Raw genomic sequence first — 18,948 nt, 5'->3', positions numbered from 1 at the left:
AAAAATAAATAAAAATAAAGAACCACTGATGTAAGCTGGGCATGAGTTCAAGGGAAGCCTGGGCTACACTGGGAGTTCTAAACCAGCTTGGATTATAGAATGAGACCTTGTCTCAAAAAACAAACGAGCAAAAATACTATTTAATGTCATATGCTAATACTAGTTATCATTACCATTAGATTACAGCACTTAAGAGTTTTTACTGGATGCCAGACACTGCTTTGCAAGTTAATCTGCATCAACTATCAAATCCTCTCATCCCCACAAAGGGAGGCACTGATATTCCCACCTGACAGATAAGAACCATGGAGGCACAGATTGGGGAAGTGACTTGTGGACCTTGGGAGGGGGTGGCAGGCAGTCACAGCGGTATAGACCAAGATGGCAGTCATAACCTTACTTTGCTGCACTTCAGGAGTCCTCTTAGATGCCAGTACCGGGTTACTCTCACAGGTCAAGGAAGTAGGGCCACCTAGGAGACCGTCTCAGTAGGCAGGGAGGGTCACAGGCCACAGCAGGAAAACTAAGGGAGCCCCCGGGAAATCCCCCGGGCAGAGGTTTACCGTCGCCACAGGGCCTCCCGACCCCAGCCCACACGGCTGCTCACCTGTGGTCCTGGACACAGCCAGCGGATGCGATGAGAGCTCAGCAACAGAGGGCCCTGCAAGAGGAACGCGGGGCTCAGGGGGTCTCCACTGGGGTCCTTCTAGGACCCGCCCCCTGTCTACAGGCAGGGTCCAGCCAAGTTCCCTCCCTGGTCCTGTTCCTGCCATTCACCCTACGCTTCATTATGGACCCCTTCGCAACCTCAGTTAGGAAAGCCCCCACCCCTTCTCCCAGCGCCGCACCCTACTCCCTCACTTTCCCGCCCCTCGTCCTTCTCCTCTCAAGGCGAGCCCCACCTTCAGTTCTCTAGTCCCCTCCCTTCAGTTTTCAGAAAGGGCCCTTTCCGAGTCACGAAGGCAGGCTCCGCCCCCTCCGCCGCAGGCTCCGCCCCTCACACCTTCGAGCCGGGTCCTGCTTCCTTCTTGGCATTCGGCCCCGCCCCTTCTCTGCCTCAGGCACAGGCCCCGCCCCACTCCGTAACCGGGCCCGCCTCTCCTTTTACAAGCATGGCGGGGCTCCTCTCACCCTGGAAAGCGGCTCCCACTCCTCCTTCCCGGGGCCAGGCCCCGCCTCTTCAACGCCCGGCGGCCGGGTCCCGCCCCCTTCTCTGCCTCAGGGTCAGGCCCCGCCCACTCCTCACTCCACTGCTAGATGCCTCGCCGGTGTCTTGGGCCGGACCCTTCTCCATCCTCTGCCTCCTGCCGCCCCTCCAGTATAGTGTCCCAGCAACGTTCACACGCTCCCTGCGAAATGCCTGGACTCCAGCCCCCAGATTACTCCCGGGCCCCCAGAACTCCCACATCCCCAGTTCCACTCTACAGTCCTCGCCAGAACACAGGCTCGGCTTACCCAAGGCCCCCAGCTCCGACGCAGCGGGCGGTCTGACTGCGCGGCGACTCGGCATGGCCCGGCCAGCGGGGACGCACGGCCCGGAGGCCGGCCCAGAAAGAAGCGCGCACACGGGCAGGCCGGGCTGCCGGGAGGCACAAGCTGGTGGACGTCCGCGGGTCGGACAAGCGACACAGGACCGGGCCCGCAGGCCGGGCAAGACTTGCGGCGCCCGGGGCTGCGGGGGGCGCCGGGCCGAGCCGGGCGGGCGTCCCGGGAGAGGCGGCCAGCGCCGAGCCCCGGGCGCGCGAGGGCCCTGGGAGAGACAGAGGCGGGAGCGCCTCCGGGGACGCGCACCTGCTGGGACCGGCTGTCTTCCGCCGTGGGGCACCCGGCGAGGACCGCCACTAGAGATCCTAGGGAGCGGGTCGGCACACCTGCCTGCTCCGGGGGCGCCTGGGAAACGCAGCTTTCCCACTGGGGCGGGAGGGGGGAATCCGTGGCTGACAGCGAAAGGAGCTTCTGCCCTCGTGTTTGGGGGTCAGGGTGGATGGCTCTGAAACTAGCTAATTTGCCACATCTCCATGTGCCTCGGTTTCCCTGTCTGCTGTGGGAATAGCCCCCGCTTAGACAGCGTCAGTGGCAGTGAGAATAAAACCCGTGATAAGCGAGGAGCGCAGCTGCTTGTTTGGAATAAAGTAAGTGCAGAAACGTGGACTGGTAATTACTTTTGAAACCAGAAAGCTATCTCAAACCTTCATTTCCTGTAAAGAAGTTTTTACCAACCCATATCCCGACCCAAGGAGGTCCAAGCTGTTGGAAATTGAGTTGTAAAATCGTAGAGCCAGCGTTCCGGGTAACACCCCCACCCCCACCCCAAGCTGGGCCCTCTGGGAATGTCGAACGCTCTTAGAGGCTTAGGTGCCTATTTTCCCCATTTCCGAGAAGGAAATGTGGAGGGCTGAGGAAAGGGAGAGGCTTGTCTGAGGTCATCGGGTGCATTGGGGCAAAGCTGAGATAGCATCCTGCTAGGTCTGACTTCCTGAACCAGTTCCTGGGGCCTTCATGTGGTCGGTCATACAAGGGCCTGCAACTGCTCTCCGGGGTCGTTGGCATCCCAGGCCCCACCACTTCCACATCCTCATGGGTGCAGCCATTACACCGTCCCATGGAGGAGTTGAGACATTTCAGCCTAGATGACAGGTGAGCAAGCTGAGGCTAAGGCTACAAGAAATGACCTGCTGGGTATTAGCAAGAGCCACAGTCAGACCTGAAACCTGGACCTAGCTTACCTGGTACTGCATTCTTCCCTCTCAGAAGCAAGTTCTTCTGCAGTAGTTCTGGCAGTGGCCTGGCTGCTGGTGATATTCAGGGCCTTAGCCATTCTTATGCAGAGAGACTTCATGACTTCTCAGATCCTCTCCTGGGATTTCTAAATTCCATGGAAGCCTGGTTTCGCTGGTGCTCAAAAGGCCCTTTAGACTCACAGAAGTAAAAGGAAGTGCTTGGGGTTTGGGAGAAGTTTTTTACCTCCAAAAGGATGATCCTCCAGACCCGGCTGTGCCAGACCACATTCTTAGACTTTGCTCAAACCCCTTGCATGTGGCTCTCCACACAGTGGCTAGGGATCCTCCAAGCCAAGCCCAGGTGAGAAGAGGGAGGCTAGAGGAGGCTGCTTCTCCAGCCAGGCTCCCACCTTCCCAGGGCTTCTCCAGGTATTGGTGTCGAGTTGAGTCTGGGTTTGGACCCCTGGGTAGGAAGGGAAGGTGCATACAGCCCAGACCCGCTGAGCTCAGAGGGAAATATCATGAGATCTCAGGTCTTCAAGGAAGCCTAGAAGCTGGTGCCGTTGTGCCTGCGTGGATGTGAATGCTGAGTCTGGGTGGGAGTGTACCATCCCTGGTGCCCTGTGCCAGATGTGTGCCTTCACATCCCTGTGGCACAGCTAGGCTGCCTTTCTGCAAGCTAGAGTCCTGAGGGAGGACAGATGTGAGCAACTGCAGTTATTAAGCACTTGCTGTGTTCCAGGAGGCATATGGAGTCAGTGTATTGCGTAGCTGCACCAAGCAAGGAAATGAAAAGTACTACTCCATCTACAGATGAGGTGGCTTAGGCACATGGGAGTGTGCTGCCTCACGAGGTAGAAGAGGTGGGAATCTGTCCATAAATGTTCATTGAACACCTGCTATGTGCCAGTAGTCATCAAGTTGCTAGAAATGCTCGAGGCAGCTAGTGTAGAGGAGAAATAGACAAAAAATGCATTGTAAAATATCTGAGAAAGCAGGGCCCGGCCAAATAGCTCAGCAGATTAAAGTGCCTGCAAGCAGGTGCAGGGGCCAGGGGTTCAATCCCTGGGCCTGCTGGGCCCACCCCGCCCCCCAGGGCACACTGAGGCCGCAATTGAGACTGGGTATGGTGGCACGCCCAGTAATCCCAACTCTTGGGAGGCTATAAATAGGCAGATCACTGAGTCCGATCTAGTAGTGAGACCCTGACCTCTGTAGGCCTTTCTGAAGACCCTGTAGGCCCTTCAGAAAACAAAGGTTGGTGAGAGATGAGTTGGGGTTCATTGGCTATCCAGAATCGAGCATCCAGAAAGCTCTTCTCAAAGAAGTGGCATTTAAGTAAGGACCTGGAGTAGGCAAGAAACAGCTACAGCTGCAGTGTATTCCAAGGGAAGGGAGTAGTATGAGGCTAAGAGCTCGCAGGAGGCAGATGGTGCACAGCCTGGAGGTGTGAACTTGTCTGATCTGACTTTTTTTTTTTTTAAACTACATTTATTGTATATTTTTTTTGTGGAACCAGGAATTGAACTCAGGCCCTTGCACTTGCCAGGGAAGCGTTTATTCCACTTAGCCATCTCCCCGGCCCCTGTGATCTGACTTTGACTCTGAACAAGGCAGATGCCTGGAAAGGTGCTCAGCAGAGGACAGATGGGATGGCCTAGGTTCTCCCTGGCTGGCTGAGCGGGAGACTGGGGCTCAGGACACACAGTGGTGTGTGAGCAAGCGTGGGGGAGGCATCCAGGTCCAGGCCACTACAGGAGGCATAGGCAGGACTTGTCAGCGTGGGTGTGAGACAAGGCTGGAGCACAAGTTGGTCTGACTCAGGATTTGGGTTCTGAAATCCTAGCTTGTCACCATTTTTTGTGGGTGGGGAAAAGGCACACGGCTGCTGGACCCCTAAGACAAGTGGAGGCCCCAATCTGTCTCAGCCCTGTCATCCAGAAGTTGGGGGAAACTTTAAAAAATAAAAGCCCCTGCCTACTAGCAGCCTCTTAACTTACTTCCTTCTCTACTTCAGCTGCCAGAAGTTACTTGGGACCCAGCATTTTGGTATTTCTCAAGTCCTTTCTAGCCCCTATCCTGCAGGTAGAAAGACGGAAGCCCTGGAGGGGGCTGGCAGCTACCTTTGACCTACTCCAGATCCCACAGGCAACAAGGCTGAGTAGAGCCCAGTGGCCTTGTAGGGGTCAGATGCCAGCCTGTGAGTAGCCCTGTAAGACCCACTGTGCCCCCACAGGGCTCCTGGCACCCATATGATCCTGTGCCCTGTAGCATCCATGGTGCCCACCCAGAGCCAATGTCTTCAACAGAGAGAGGGATCTGCCTGTGTGCCTCCTGGCTCTTAGGCTATGGGTTTTTGGGGGAGGGAACTAACCCATGTGAACCTTGTACAGGCTCTCAGTTTCCACTGCCTAAGCCGCTACCCTCTGGCACCTCCCCAAGCCAGGCTGCTGGGACCTTTCACCACTCCTTGCTGCCTCAGTCTCCTCATCTGGACAGTGGTGTTTTGATCTGCTAAACTCTAGGGCTGGTGTGGGCAGGGATGATGGTGGAGGTGACCACCCTTCACTGAGATTCCCTGCCTCTATCCCCAGCACCCCAGCTGCTTTCCAACTTTTGTCCTTGTTATCACCTGCCTCACGACGCCCTCCTGGGTCCCTTTGATCCTGGTGGAGGGGGGGCTTGAGTTGGGGAGACACAGGGAGAGATGATTTCTGTCAGAACTGGTTACAGTGTGTGATCCCAACATGATTCACAGGCCTGGGGGGTTTGACATAGGGAAGGATTTTTCCAGGACAGGTGTGGTCCCTGGGGTGCCTGGCAGAGTTGCAGCCCTAGCTCAGGCTTGTTTCCTAGGCTCCCAAGAGACTAAGTCTGGCCATTTGAGCCAATCTAAGGCTTGGGGGTGCTCAGAGCCGGGCTCAGATAAGGATCTAAGGCTTGAGCCAGGCCAGGCCCCAGGGCTATGCCGTGTCCTTGGAGCCAAGATAGTATCCAGAGCTCTGCTGGCAGGAGGTGAGGGCGTGGCTATTGGTGCTGCTCCTCCTGCTGTTCTGAGGGGCTGCAGGTAGTCAGAGAAACATCTAGTTAGGTGACACTTGGGTGACCTGAGGAGCCCTGGGAAGGCCAGTGCCAGGTGACAAGAACTCTGTGCTGCTGTGGAATACAGGCTGCTGGTGGGCTGGGGAGGCCAGAGTCTGGGCACATCTGGAGGCTGTAGCCGTGGGCCTGTTGTGGGTCAGAACTGTCAGAGAGCCAGACAGGTCCACCTGGAGCATCCCTGTGGGTCTGCTGGGGATAACAATTCTTTGCAAGTCAGACATCTCTTGGGTGTCTGCCCAGGGCTGGTGCTGGGGATAGGGTGATAACGGCCCAGCAATGATAGCCCCAGAAGCCACTCCGCTTGACACAGGGAATGAGTGAACAGAAAAGCATTAGCAAACTGTTTGGGGCTGGAGCCCCTCCCCTCCTTCCTCTGTGGAACTGCACTGATGCAAAAGCTGGGGTTTCTTGACCCTGCAAGGCCCTGTGTGGTCAAGGCCCTAGACCCCCTGACTTGGCTTCTGACTCCCTGCCACTGGCGTGTTCAGGTGTAGCCTAGCCTCTCAGCCTCCTCACTGTTCCCTGAACATCCTACCCAGGTCCTTTGCATGTGCCATTCTCTCTACCCCGTCCTGCTCATCCCTCATATCTTCCTGTCTCCTTCATTCCTTCAGGTCTTAGACAAGAGAGGCCTGACAGCCCCTACCACACTTGCTACCTCTCTCTATTGTGTTGTCTTTAAGAGTGTGCAGATGCCCATAGCCTGTGAGTCCTGTCATTTATAATATTGTTCACTGTCCTATTAAACAGACCCTCCACAAGAAAGGGCTTTCTCAGTTTTGTTCGGTGTTGCCTGCCCAGTACCCTAAACCCTGTCTGAGCATAGTAGACTTTTGCTGAGTTTGGGGTGGTGAAATGGTCAGGGTGTCCGGGCGCCCTGGGCTAGTGGGCATCTCCCTCAGTGACTAGGTCAGTCCCCAGATAACGTCTCCACAGCACTGACCCATCCTGCCTGAGCCAGTTTAACCCCAGCAGGGTGGAGCTGAGACCTGAGTTGCCTGCCAGGGCTGTTGCAGGACGGTGGAAGCATCACAGAGCGGTGTACCAGTGCTGGGGCCTGGAGACCAGAGGGAGACAGAGCAGGGGGTCCTTATGTGCTGGACCCTGCAGAGAAGGGAAGGGCAGTGGAGGCCGAGGGAGCTTCCCGGGTGAAGACCGGAGGCCAGAAGTAGAGGACGTGTCAGATGGAGCACAGACAGTGGAACCCAAACCTGCTGTGTGGCTGTGTGGCTTGGATCTCTAGGGCTCCGTCTCCTCATCTGAAGTCCGGGAGCTGAATTGTGCCCTCTCACCCGGAAGTTTGGGAGAGACTCGGGCCTCTCCGCTGGGTGCCACAAAACCTCTTTAAGTGAGGATGGGTCCTGGGCTGGTTTCTGATTTGCTGTGTGAGCAGACTGCTCTCTGTGTATCTGTCTGCCTCTTGGGAAATCTAGCACAATCTGAGCTCCAACAGTACACAGGGGAAAGTTGCTGGTACTTCAGAGCATGTGAAATCAATTTGCTTTTTGCTTTCTTTAAAGTTGCAATACATGAAGTACACTTTGTTCTCAAGAAGTAGGGAAAGACACTTGGCATTGACATGTCTTCTTTTAAGGCCTGGGAATTGTAGCTTCCAGCCTTGGGACCTTAGCGCTACACTGCCCTCTGCCTGTCCTTCCTCTGCTAGTATCAGGGCCACTTCACATGTAGCTCAGAGGTCTCCAGGGAGCACCCCCTCTGCCACCACTGCCACTGCACATGGCTTAATAGCCCATCCTTCCCTAGACCCCACTTATTTAGTCACTTCATGTACATACATCTAGCTTCTTGTAATTAGAAACCTTGCATTTGCTCTTAGCGTTCCTGCCTCTCATTGACCACATCCAGACCACCAGTAATCCTGCCAGCGTGTCTCATAGTTGGCCTCTCCTCTTACCCACTCTGCCTGCATCTATACTCCCTACCCCTGCTCCTAGCTGCTTCCTCCATGGTGGCCAGAAGGACCCTGTGAAGTCGTGGGTCACCTCCACCTGTTCTCTGCTGAGGCCCCTGAGGGCATAGAAGGCCCTGTATAACCTGCCCCCAGCCTCTTGGCCCTACTCTCCTCCCCTGCCCCTCACCCCTGCACTCCAGCCATGTGGTGCCTTCGCTGTCCATCCCACAGGCCCGCTCCTGCTTCAGAGCCTGTGTGCTGGCTGTCCTTTCCTACAACACTGTCTTTCCTACAACACTCTCTCCCTACCCAGTGTTTTTCACACCCCTTGCCCATCCCCTCACCCACTGTGTATTCCCTTGCTCTTATTTATCTTTTTCTCCTCATCAGTTTCATGAGGGCAGATATCTTGTCTACCTTATTCACTGCTGTGTGCACAGCACTTATAAACAGTGCCTGGGGCTTCAAAAACAGTGGGTGGGTGGGTGGGTGGGTGGGTGATTGAGTAGATAGGGGAATAGACAAGGGACTGAATGGATGGGTAGGTAGATGGATGGTAAGTAGATGAATGAGTGAATAAGTGGATCAATGGACAGGTAGACAGGTGGAACTAGGAACTGTGATCGGAGGAGCTTCAGTTAAGTGTTCCAGCAAAGGCTTGGGCTGGCTGCTGGGCTCTTTTCCTGCAGGCCTAGCAGGGCATGAAGGCCTGTATTCTGCTTCCTGGGCCCAGTACCTGTTTTTCATGGATGTTGTGCCCCTGTCCTGTGACTTGCCGTGACGCATCTCTCCCAGGGTCCACGGAGTTATCGTGCTGCACCTGGTGGCTGTGCCTCTCCGCTCTTCTTTCTCTGCCTTGGTGGCGGATTTGCTGGGCCTGCTCTGTACTGCTGCACCTTAAGACTCTTACTCTCTGGGAGGTGACTGAGGTGGGGCATGGAGGAGCACAGGCTCAGATCCAGAGGTGGGGTTCCCTGTGATGCTGAGGTGGGAGACAGTAGCGAGGGCTCAAGTGTTGTTGGCACCCACTGAGCACTATACAGGGATTGCCTCACTTAGTCCTCCAGATGCCCTTGGGAGGAGCGTTTCATGAAACTGCACTATATAGACAAGGAAACTAAGGCACAGAGAGGCTGCTCAGACTTCATCTCAGGTCCTGTGGCTCCGGACGTCTGTCTCCTCCCCTCCCCCACACCTGCTGGGGCCAACCGCACCCCTCACCGTGGTCTCCACAGTCTCATCTATTCTCACCTCTCCCTCAGGGTGCCATGACCGTGCTGTCCTGCTGTATGAGTATGTGGGCAAGCGAATCGTGGACCTTCAGCATACAGAGGTCCCCGATGCCTACCGTGGTCGTGGCATTGCCAAGCACCTTGCCAAGGTAAGGTGGGTGGTGGGCAGGGGGCCTGGAGCTACCACCATCTGTCTCGGTGGTGCTGTGTGTTCTTGGGCAAGCACAGATTTACAGACTGGCCTTGCCAGCAGGTAATGGTGGGCAGTGGGTGGGTGCTGGGCAGCATGAATCATCCCCTAGGTCCTCTTAGGGCAAAGGACAGCACACCTGGGCCCAGGCTTCTGATCTGCAGAGCCTGGGTACAGCCTATTTCTGTCCTATAGTCCCAGGACTCAGAACATAGTAGGTACACAGTAAGTCTTTGTGGAACAGATGGGCAGGTGTTCAAGTCAGTGGGCTGCTGCTGCCTCGCCTCATTCCCAGAACCCTGAGTGAGGCTGCCTGGGCAGCTCCTGGTAGCAGCTATAATGGGAGCAGAAAAAGGCCTCCATGCTCCAAGAGCTGCTTGCAGGGAGCTGAGCTGGGTCCTCAGTGGGCTCTTCAGCTTTTACTTCCCAGTCTGGGCTTGGAGCAGGCTCCTTTACCCATGCCCTGGTGCTTTCTGGGGTCCTGTGAGGCTCCTGTCCTTTCATACAGGACTAAACTATGAAGTCGGGTGTTGTGGTACATGCCTGTAATCCCAGCACTCAGGAGGCTGAGGCAGGAAGATTGCAGTGAGTTTGAGACCAGCCTGGGCTACATAGTGAGACCCTGTCTCAAAGAAATGAGGGAGGGAGGGAAGGAGGGAAGGAAGGAAAGAGGGAAGGGGAGGGGAAGGGAGGAAATGTAAAAGTAAAGACTCGACTAGTTTGTGGGGTCAGAGTCACTGACCTGGCCAAAGTGAGAGGGAGCAGTGGAGCCTGAGAGCTGTGGACAGAGACCACTATACCTTCTCAGGCTGAGCCCTGCCTCTGCCCTGGCCCCCAGGCCGCCCTGGACTTCGTGGTGGAAGAGGATCTGAAGGCCCATCTCACATGCTGGTACATCCAGAAATACGTCAAGGAGAACCCCCTGCCGCAGTACCTGGAGCGCCTGCAGCCGTGACCACCTGGCAAGCGCCCTGCGGCCTTCCCTCCACGCGGACTGCCAGGCCGCGTGCTCTCAGGACCCTGCTCCCACCACTGGGAACAGGCTCAAAGTTATTTTTGTAAGAATGCTCATCCTGCCCAGGTCCAGGTGCCTGAAGGTGGCTGCCTGAGGCTGGGCACTGTAGTGACTGAGAGAAGGGGAGGACAGGTGGCCATGGACCCCACAGCCCCCACCTGTGAAGGCCCTCCAGCTTGCACAGACCTGTGGGCACTGCAAGGGGGTTGGGACCAACTGGAGCCCTGCTCTGTGGTCAGCAGGGGCCAGCGTGGGACTCCTGCCACCATTCGCAAGAGCTGTGTCCTGTCTGCAGATAAGGAGGACGCTCCCCAGAGCTGAGAGGGGCAATAAGAGACTTGATGTGCCAACTTCCAAGGGTGGTAGTACCAAGCCTCAGCTGCCACCAGCACTACCCACTTCTCTTTCTCAGTCTTTAGTGCCCTGGTACAAGTGGCAGAGCCACAGTAGAGGGCAACAGCCCTAATGTGAGAGGTGGTGGATGGAACTCCTGCCCAGGCTTCACTGTACACGTGCTCACACCAACACATGTGCCCAGGATAGGGGTGTGGACAGGCTGGGCCAGTGAGTCGCTTCCTCCTCTTTGTACCCTCATCTTCCATCACTCTGCAGAAAAACAAGGTCATCCCCTCCCCTGAGAGCTACTACCCTACCCCCATCTGCCAGACCCTGGAGACTCTTGAGTGGCAACAGGCCCATACACATCCCAGAGTCCCAGCCCTCACTGGCCTTTTTGCCACCAGCTGTCTGATCTTTCTTGAGTGAACTCACCTTAGAACTGGGGGGAGGAAGGAGGCGTTTCACCCCCAGCAAGCACCATTCTCACTCAAGAGGAAGGAGCATTTCAGCCCAAGGGATTTCCTTGCTGCCTCCAGGCACCAGAGACTTGTTCTCTTTTGTGGCCAGCTATGGCCAAGCCTGTCTCAAGTCCCAGGGCCCCTCCCAAACCAGCCCTCCTGACATTCTGGGGAGGATCACTGAATATACCTTGGCCCTGAGGTACCCACCTCCCTTTGGGGACTGGTTAGGGCTTAGCTTCTTGATGCCTGCTTCGTTCTCCACAAGGGTTAAATTCAGTTCTCAAGAGAGCTGGGGGTGCATGACCCAGGAGTCAGAGTTCCTTTGGGATAAGGTGTTAGTCAACAGTAAATCCCTTCCCAGGGCACTGAGGGTGTCCCAGCAAGAGGCTGACAGGCCCCCCACTCCCTGTAGTGCACAATCCCAAGTAGGGTGGCTGCTGGGGAGCTGGTTGCTGTGATGGCTCTCCCTTGGGTGCTGGCCTCACCTGTGGACTCCCACTCTCCTTCCCCAGACACACCTGGAGTGCTGGCGTCTGCATGCACACATGAGGCGTCACAGGGCTGGCTAGCAGCAGTCACCACCCTTGACACTCTTACCCCTGTACGTCCCCAGTTTGGCCTCCAGGAGAGCCTGGGGTCCTACACCTTCCCCCATCCTCAGCTTGCTGAGTACTCTTAAGGACCAGAGAACCTTGGATGTCCAGGGAAAAGTTGCCAGAACGCATGTCCGCTGGGGAGCTCCATTCCCATGCAAGTTAAGAAAAGAGCAGATTATGGCTCCCCTTCCGAGCAGTCAGTCACACTTGCTGGCCAAAGTAGGCACCTTCCCCTTCTGCCTTGGGCCATCTAGGTTGGGGTCCTCAAGTCCCCCCTCCCTCCCTCCCTCCCTCCCTCCCTAAGAGCACCTCTGAAGTTCTGTCACAGGTTGTCCTGCCTCCAGTCACTCAGTGAGCTGGGGCCTATATGATGAGGTGGCCCAGGTGCTTTGGCCTACCCATAGCAGAGTCCTCACAGCTGCAGTGTGAGTGGTCTCCACAGGGGGCCCCAAGGCAGCTGCTGGCCCTACTCTCCCTGCCCCAAACTTGAGATCCCTCACTGTCCCAACAGCAGGGCCCTTCCTGTGAAGGCTGTGAGCCCACAGAACAGTACTTGAATAAGGAGGCTTGAGGTGGTAGAAGGCCTGGAGGACTCTGGCCCAGAAAGAATGGCTCGGGCATCCTTGGCAGTTTTTTCTGCGTGTTCCCACAGGTTAACCCAAGCATTCTTAGTTCCTCAGGCTGCCTTAAAGTACCACTGGCCCCATTCTGGGGGCTCGTTAGGGCTGTGCCAGACGCCCCGAGGTTCCTGTGGGGCATTGTGGTGGCGGAAATAGCCACATCACCCACCCTGGAGCCATAACCCAATTCAGCCCCTTTGGTGCTACCCCCATCGGTCCCAACCTCACCCGAGTCCTTGCAGGAGCTGGCTGCTGAAACCCTTGGTTAAGCCAAAGGCACAGGGACCCTTGCCCACCCCAGCAGGTTGCCACAGGGTTCATGCTCCCCTGTGCTTTCTCTGTCTATAGAGCAGTAACTCATGTGCCTTTCCCACTCAGGAGCTGCACCAGTGGTATTGGGGCCAATGTCATTTTGCAGGCTTCCAAATCTATCACAAGGCATACATTCAGTGGATGGCACGGGCCTGCAGGACTTTCCCCAGGCCCTGCGCGCAATCCTGTGCCAATTGGATAGGTTGCCAATTTTTAACTGAACGGACTGGGACAGCGTGAGGAAGTTGGGGAGCTCTGGGGTGAGAAAGAGCAGAGATGGGCTGTGTAGGTGGTCTTTGCCCTCCTACTGGGGGGCGGGCAGGAAGGCCCGGGCTAAAAAGCCTGGGCCTCCAGGAACAAACTGCCAGCAGGAGAGGTGTCAGCTGCGGTGCTCCATTTTTGCACAGGTTAAGAAAAGAGCAGATCTGGGGATTGAACTCTGGCACACTCGTCACTGAGCTGCATCCTCAGCCCATTTGATTTTTCACTTTAGGACAGGGTTTCTCTAAGTTGCTGAGACTGGGCATGAATTTGGAGTCTTTCTGCCTCAGCCTCTCTCAGTGTTGGATTGTATAGCTTCTTATTTTTTGAACATCACCATGTGTGTGTGGGGAGCAGCCCCACTTTCCAGGAGTGGAAGACAAGACTAAGGGACCCAGAAAGGTAGTAGCAGTGGCATCAGATTCCATTCCCAGCCTGGGCAATTTAACTGATCTCATCACTTCTGTCCTGGGCACCGCAGCCTGGCCCGCCCCTCCCCCAGGCCCGCAGTCCAGCCCTGATATTTTAGCCTCTTACACAAGAGCTGTGTTGGTCCTAAACAGTCTTCAGAGACTTCTGGTCCAGAGCAGGGAGGTGAGGCCCAGACTTGCTTGAACACAGGCCCATCAGGGAGCAGCAGCCAGGCTTCTAGAACCCAGAAGCACGGAAGTTGTGCACCATGCCAAAGCCCACATCCCTGCTTCCCGGCTGCCAACATGTGCACAACTCCTGAATAGGAATTTTTCTTCTTAGTTCCCACTGTGGAATTGGATGGCTGCCCCAACGAAAAGGGAGGAGGCCACAGTCAGCAAGCCCTTCATTATCTTACCCCATTAATTCCCACAGTAGTTCTGAGAGGTACTAACTCTGGGCCTGTTGAACAGATGAAGCTGAGGTTCAGGGTGATGGAGTTTCCAGTCTTTGGCCACACAGCTAGAGGATTCTGGGGCCAAGCCTAGTTCCTGTCTTCTAGATGGTGGTGCCGAACCTATGTGTTGTGGTCTTATGTCTACTTAGGTGACAGGTTGCATCAGAAAGCAATAAAACCTTCAGCAACTTGATGCTCATTTGGAGAGCTGAGCTGGGGCTATGTGTTGAGCTGTCAGGTGTAGGGTGATGGAGCGTGCCCGGCCAGCATGGGCACGGCTAAATCCTATGGGGAGCTAGTGTCAGAGCTGGAATATTCTTGGAGCACCTGGCTGTGTTTCTCACTGTCTTCCCTCAGTTCAGGATTTTCAGATTTGCCTGTGTCCACCCAGACATCTTTCTACTATTCTCAGGGTCCCACTCCTTTCAGATCAGTGCCCTAAATTTCATGTGAGAGATCCGACAAGGCTGTGAATTCAACTCGTGTTGCAACTCTGCAACCTGCAGGATCAAATCTAGGGTTGTTTTCAGTTGTATCCGTCCTATGGCTACAAGATATTAAAGATGCTTTTCTGGTTGTCAAAGGTACTCTGGTTTTCTGTCACTGTAGGATTGAGTTGTAGGCCATGTTCTTTTTGCTGAATCTCTACTTGCCAGAAGCCACCTGCTTACCCTAGTCTCATAGGTGTGGGCAGCAGTTGATCTGTCCCCTGGTTTTGCCTTCAAAGGATGCTTCACTCCAGTACTTCAAATAGGTGGACGGATGGGGGATTTGTTTTTAAGACAGGGTCTGTCTGTGTAGTTCAGGCTGGTCTTAGCTCACTATGTAGTCCAGGCTGGCCTCAGAGTCACAGCAATCCCCAGCCCTCTCAAGTGCTGGGGTTACAGGCATGTGCCACCACACCAGGCCAAATTTAACTGGTACTGAAAGTACTGGTTTTCCCACTTGTCACAGTCCACCTTTTGCTTTTATTACAGAATACTGGAGACTAGGTAATTGATAAAGAATGGAAATACACTGTCTCAGTCACTCTAATTTCTGGGACAAATACCCAACACCCAAAAGGAAGGAAGGAAAGGTTTATTTAGCTTACAGTTACTGGAGGTTTCAGTCCGTGCTTGGCTGGATCCAAGGCAGACTGGCACAGGACAGAGCGCATCCTTTTATGGTGGCAGCACAGAGCAAGAGAGCAAAATGGAGGAGTAGCAGCCACAATGGCAACAAAGAGGAAGCCTATCTGCCTGCCTCTCCTCTCTCTCTCTCTCTCTCTCTCTCTCTCTCTCTCTCTCTCTCTCTCTCTCTCTCTCTCCCACCCCCCAGACTAGGAAGTACACCAATAATCCCATAATCCCAGTAGATCATGAGTTAAACTCTAGAAGTCCCCACCCCATAACTGCATGAGGCTTTGGGGGGACAGCTAGACACAAACCATAACATACAGTTCCGGGGGCTGCAAGGTCCAAGGGGCCCACATCTGGCAAGGGCTGATTATCCCATGGTAGAAACTAGAAGAACAAGAGAGTGTGCACTTGCAAGAGTGAGGGGGAGCCATGCTCCTCCTGGATGCGGACGTCACTGCTGCAGTAATGACATCCATTGGTCCAAGAGGGCAGAGCCCTCAGAACCTAATCACCTCTTAAAGATCCCACCTCTCCACACAGTTGCATTGGAGGTTAAATTTCCAACATAGGGGTTTTGTGGTGAGGGGATATTTGGACATTAGTGCTGAATGCTGAGACCCCAGGAACCGTTTACCCCCAACACAGGTTATACCTTCTGGGTTCCAGCTCAGTGGAGGCAAATAAGTGATCACATGTTTCTAGCTTTGAGGGACTGTTTCCTAGGGCAACATTTATGCTACTGAGAGCGGTATCATCCAGAGCAGAATCAAGAAGCTAGAAACTGCCCAGGTGCTTCAAACGGGATTTAATGCAAGGGACTGGTTGTGCAACTATTGAGCAAAGAGGTAGGGCTGACAGAAGCTGCCTTTATTTATTTGGTTTTTTGTTTGCTTATTATGTATTTGGTATAGAGTCTCTCTATGCAACTCACAACTCGGACTCAGAGTGATCCTCCTGTTTTCAGCCTCCCCAGCACCAGGATTACAGACATGTGACAGCAAGCCTAATCTCAGTGGCTGGCTCAGCGCACCTGGTGTTGGGGCCAGTGCAGATGTGGTGCCTGGTAGAAGCTGCCCTTACACTGATGCTGGAGGAACAAAGATGTCTCCCAAAGCTGTGATCCCAACTGCTGCTGCTGGTCCTGGTAGAAACTTGCAACCTTAACAAGCCCCAGAAGCACATTTTCTGGCGACTTCTGCCACCCCCAAATCCAGTACCACCACACTGCTTTTACTACCTGCTAGTGCTTCCTACCAGGCACAGTGTTTTCAGTACCTTTGCTGAGACAAAATACCTGACACCCAAAGGTAAAGGAAAAAAGTCTTATTTCCACTCACAGTTTGTAGAGGTTTAGTCCACAGTCAGCTGACTCCAAGGCAGGGCGAAATCACAGAGGAGAAACAGCTCATAGCAAAAGGCAGCGAGGCAACAAAGTAGTGAAGCAGCAGAAAGACAACCTTTGCCCTCTTTCTGTCCCTTCTATTTTATCCAGGCTACGTGTCTATAGAGCAGGTAGCACCTACACCCAGAGTGGGTCTCCCATTCTCCATGCCAGAACTCTGCCAAACTACTTAGTGGACTAACTTAGTAATCACACACTTAGTGCCAGCATTACATACTCTAAGCCACTCTGGAAATTTCAAGACTGCATGAGGCTTTGGGGCACATCTAGACACAAACCATAACACACAGGTTCTGGTGAAAGTAGTTTGATGTGCAGAAGGAACATGGCAGCTCACAGGCAAGTATTGAGGGTAAGCAGGAATATTCTTGCCTGCTGTGGGCTATGGCATATGACATAACGGCCACACATCAACATGGAAAACAATGCACAATAGGCAGACATGGGGCTGGGGGTGTGACTCACTAGCATGTAGGAGGCCCTGAGTTCAGTTTCAAGCACTGGAGAGAGAAAGGGGGGGCGGTGGGCAGCCTGAGAGACTGAGAGTGGTGTTAGGTAGGCCAGTTTACCCGCTGTTACTAACTCTGGCCCATCACAGACTGAAGTCCTATAAGAAATAAAACCTTTCTTTTCTCAAGAGTAGTTTGTCTAAGGGTCAAGGGAGACATGCACACCACCAAATATGGATTATAATGGGAGGTGAGGCTGGGTGATATTTAGTAGTCTTATGATTTAGGAAGGGGTGGAACAGAAGAAATCAAGATGAAATTCTGTCTTACTCTTCTCTCGTTGCTGGGACAAATACCTGACACCCAAATTGAAAGAAGGAAAGGTTTATTTAGCTCACAGTGACTGGAGGTTTCAGTCCACACTCAGCGGGCTCCAAGGCAGAGCAGCATGCGGCAAAGGGCAGACTTTCATGGTGGCGACAAAGAGCAAGAGCACAGAGGAGGGGTAGCAGCAGCTCAAGCAGCTAGCTTCTCTCCCTCCTTACATTGCAATGCAGATTACCTGCCCCGGGGCAGGTGCAGCATCCACACCAACAATAATCAATCACAAACTCCAGAAGCCACCGCAAGACTGCATGAGCCTTTGGGGGGACCATAACAGATTCCTTGAAAAGTTTATTCTTAAAGGTTGCCCTCATTCATGGGAGACTCGCTGAGGGAGTCACACTGCCTTAGTCACTTGCTCAGTGCTAGGACAAGACACCTGACACCCACAACTTAAAGGAGAGGTTCCTTGCAGCTCACACATAGAAACTGTGTGGTGGGATGCTTATCTCATGGAGGAAAGGTACTTGTGTCAGTGGCCAAAAGGCAAAGGAGGAAAGAGATTGAAGGGGGGGCATCACAACTTTCAAGGTTGCAGCCCCAGTGACCTGCCTCTTCTGAGCAAACCCCGTGTCCTGACAGCACACTCATGGTGGATAAATCCTCCGATATGCAGAGCATCCCCATGGTCCTGTCATCTTTCATAGGCCCCAGCTCTGCACACTTAAAGCCTTTGGGGACATTATATATCTAAATCATATGATACATACGTTAGATGTGGGATGATGCTAAGATTGGGCAGGAATAAGCCTCTTTGCAGTTACTCTGGAATCTACACAAAGATGCGTTATGATTTGGACTTTATATGTCTCTATGATAGTTAACTGTCGTATCACCTGAATAAGAAACACGCAGCTGATTGCCTTAGCATAGCTCTGGGTGCGGATGATGGATTCACAAAGGAAGGAGGACCTACTCTGTGTGTGTTGGCACCGACCTGCCAGTAGGCTCAGAGCCTGGATGGAAGAGAAAGGACAAGAAAGAAGTGTCACTTCTCTGTCATTAGAGGAGCTCCAGTCTTCACCATCACCGGTGGACTTCAATCTCCTGGCATCCAGCTCAGACTTTACCCTTGCCACGCAGACCTTTCAGCTTCTTGATACAGACTAGCATAGGACTGCAGTGAGCTTCAGCCCTTTGATTTCTTTTGGTTTGTATTTGGGGTATTTATTTATTTATTTATTTGGTACAGGGTCTTGCTACACAGTTCAGACTCATAGTGATCCTCCTGTCTCAGCCTCCCCAGCACTAGGATTATAGATGTGTACCACCACGCCCGGTTTCAGTGGCCAGCACAGCAAGCCCAGGATTCCAGGAATGGTATGGCATGCAGTATCGGGGGCCAAACCTGGATCTTTGCACTTGCCAGGCAGGTGCTTAGGCTGCTGTGGAGCTATCTCCCCAGCCTGTATTTGGGTTATTTTGTTTTGTTTTGAGACAGGGTCTCACAGTGTAGTGCAGACTGGCCTTGAACTCGCTTATGTAGCCCAGGCTGGCCTCAGACTCTTGGAAATCCTCCTGGTTCAGCCACCTGAGTGCTGGGATTACAGGCATGTGCCTCCTCACCAGGCTGCTATCACAGACCATTAAAGTCTATTCCCATAGTTAGTTGTTCATCATATCTCTGTTTACAAGAATTAGAAAACTCACCAGGCATGGTGGTGCCCATCTGTAATCCCAGCACGTGGGAGGCTGAAGCAAGGTGAGTTTAAAGCTGGCTGGAACTACATAGTGGGACCCTGTCTCAAAAAAAAATTCTTTGGGAAGACAGCAGATATCCTCATAAGTCACAATATGTATATCATCTTTAGGAGTCTTCTGGTCTGTATAGTAAATTCAAAGTCTCCCTGTCTCAAAAAAGGTAAATGGAGTTGAAAAATGGTGGGAAAATATGCAAACTTCAAGCCAAGTTGTTAATACAAGCCCATTAAGTGGAGCTTTTGAATTTTTCTTTCTTGTTTGAT

General features: G+C 53.6%; 1 protein-coding gene across 1 annotated transcript in view; it reads left to right on the top strand.

The window, feature by feature from the left end:
* Positions 1–14,215, top strand: part of Natd1 (N-acetyltransferase domain containing 1) — a 14,558-nt gene extending 343 nt beyond the window's left edge. Inside the window, exons 2-3 of the mRNA XM_004640316.2 lie at positions 8,997–9,115; positions 9,995–14,215. Coding sequence (XP_004640373.1) covers positions 8,997–9,115; positions 9,995–10,111 — 236 coding nt within the window. The 3' untranslated portion in view covers positions 10,112–14,215. The remainder of the gene's footprint in view (positions 1–8,996; positions 9,116–9,994) is intronic.
* The last annotated feature ends 4,733 nt before the right edge of the window (positions 14,216–18,948 follow it).

Source organism: Octodon degus, unplaced genomic scaffold (genome assembly GCF_000260255.1).
Source record: "Octodon degus isolate 3935 unplaced genomic scaffold, OctDeg1.0 scaffold00122, whole genome shotgun sequence".
Taxonomy (NCBI): Eukaryota; Metazoa; Chordata; class Mammalia; order Rodentia; family Octodontidae; genus Octodon; species Octodon degus.
This window is presented reverse-complemented; position numbering and strand designations above follow the sequence as displayed.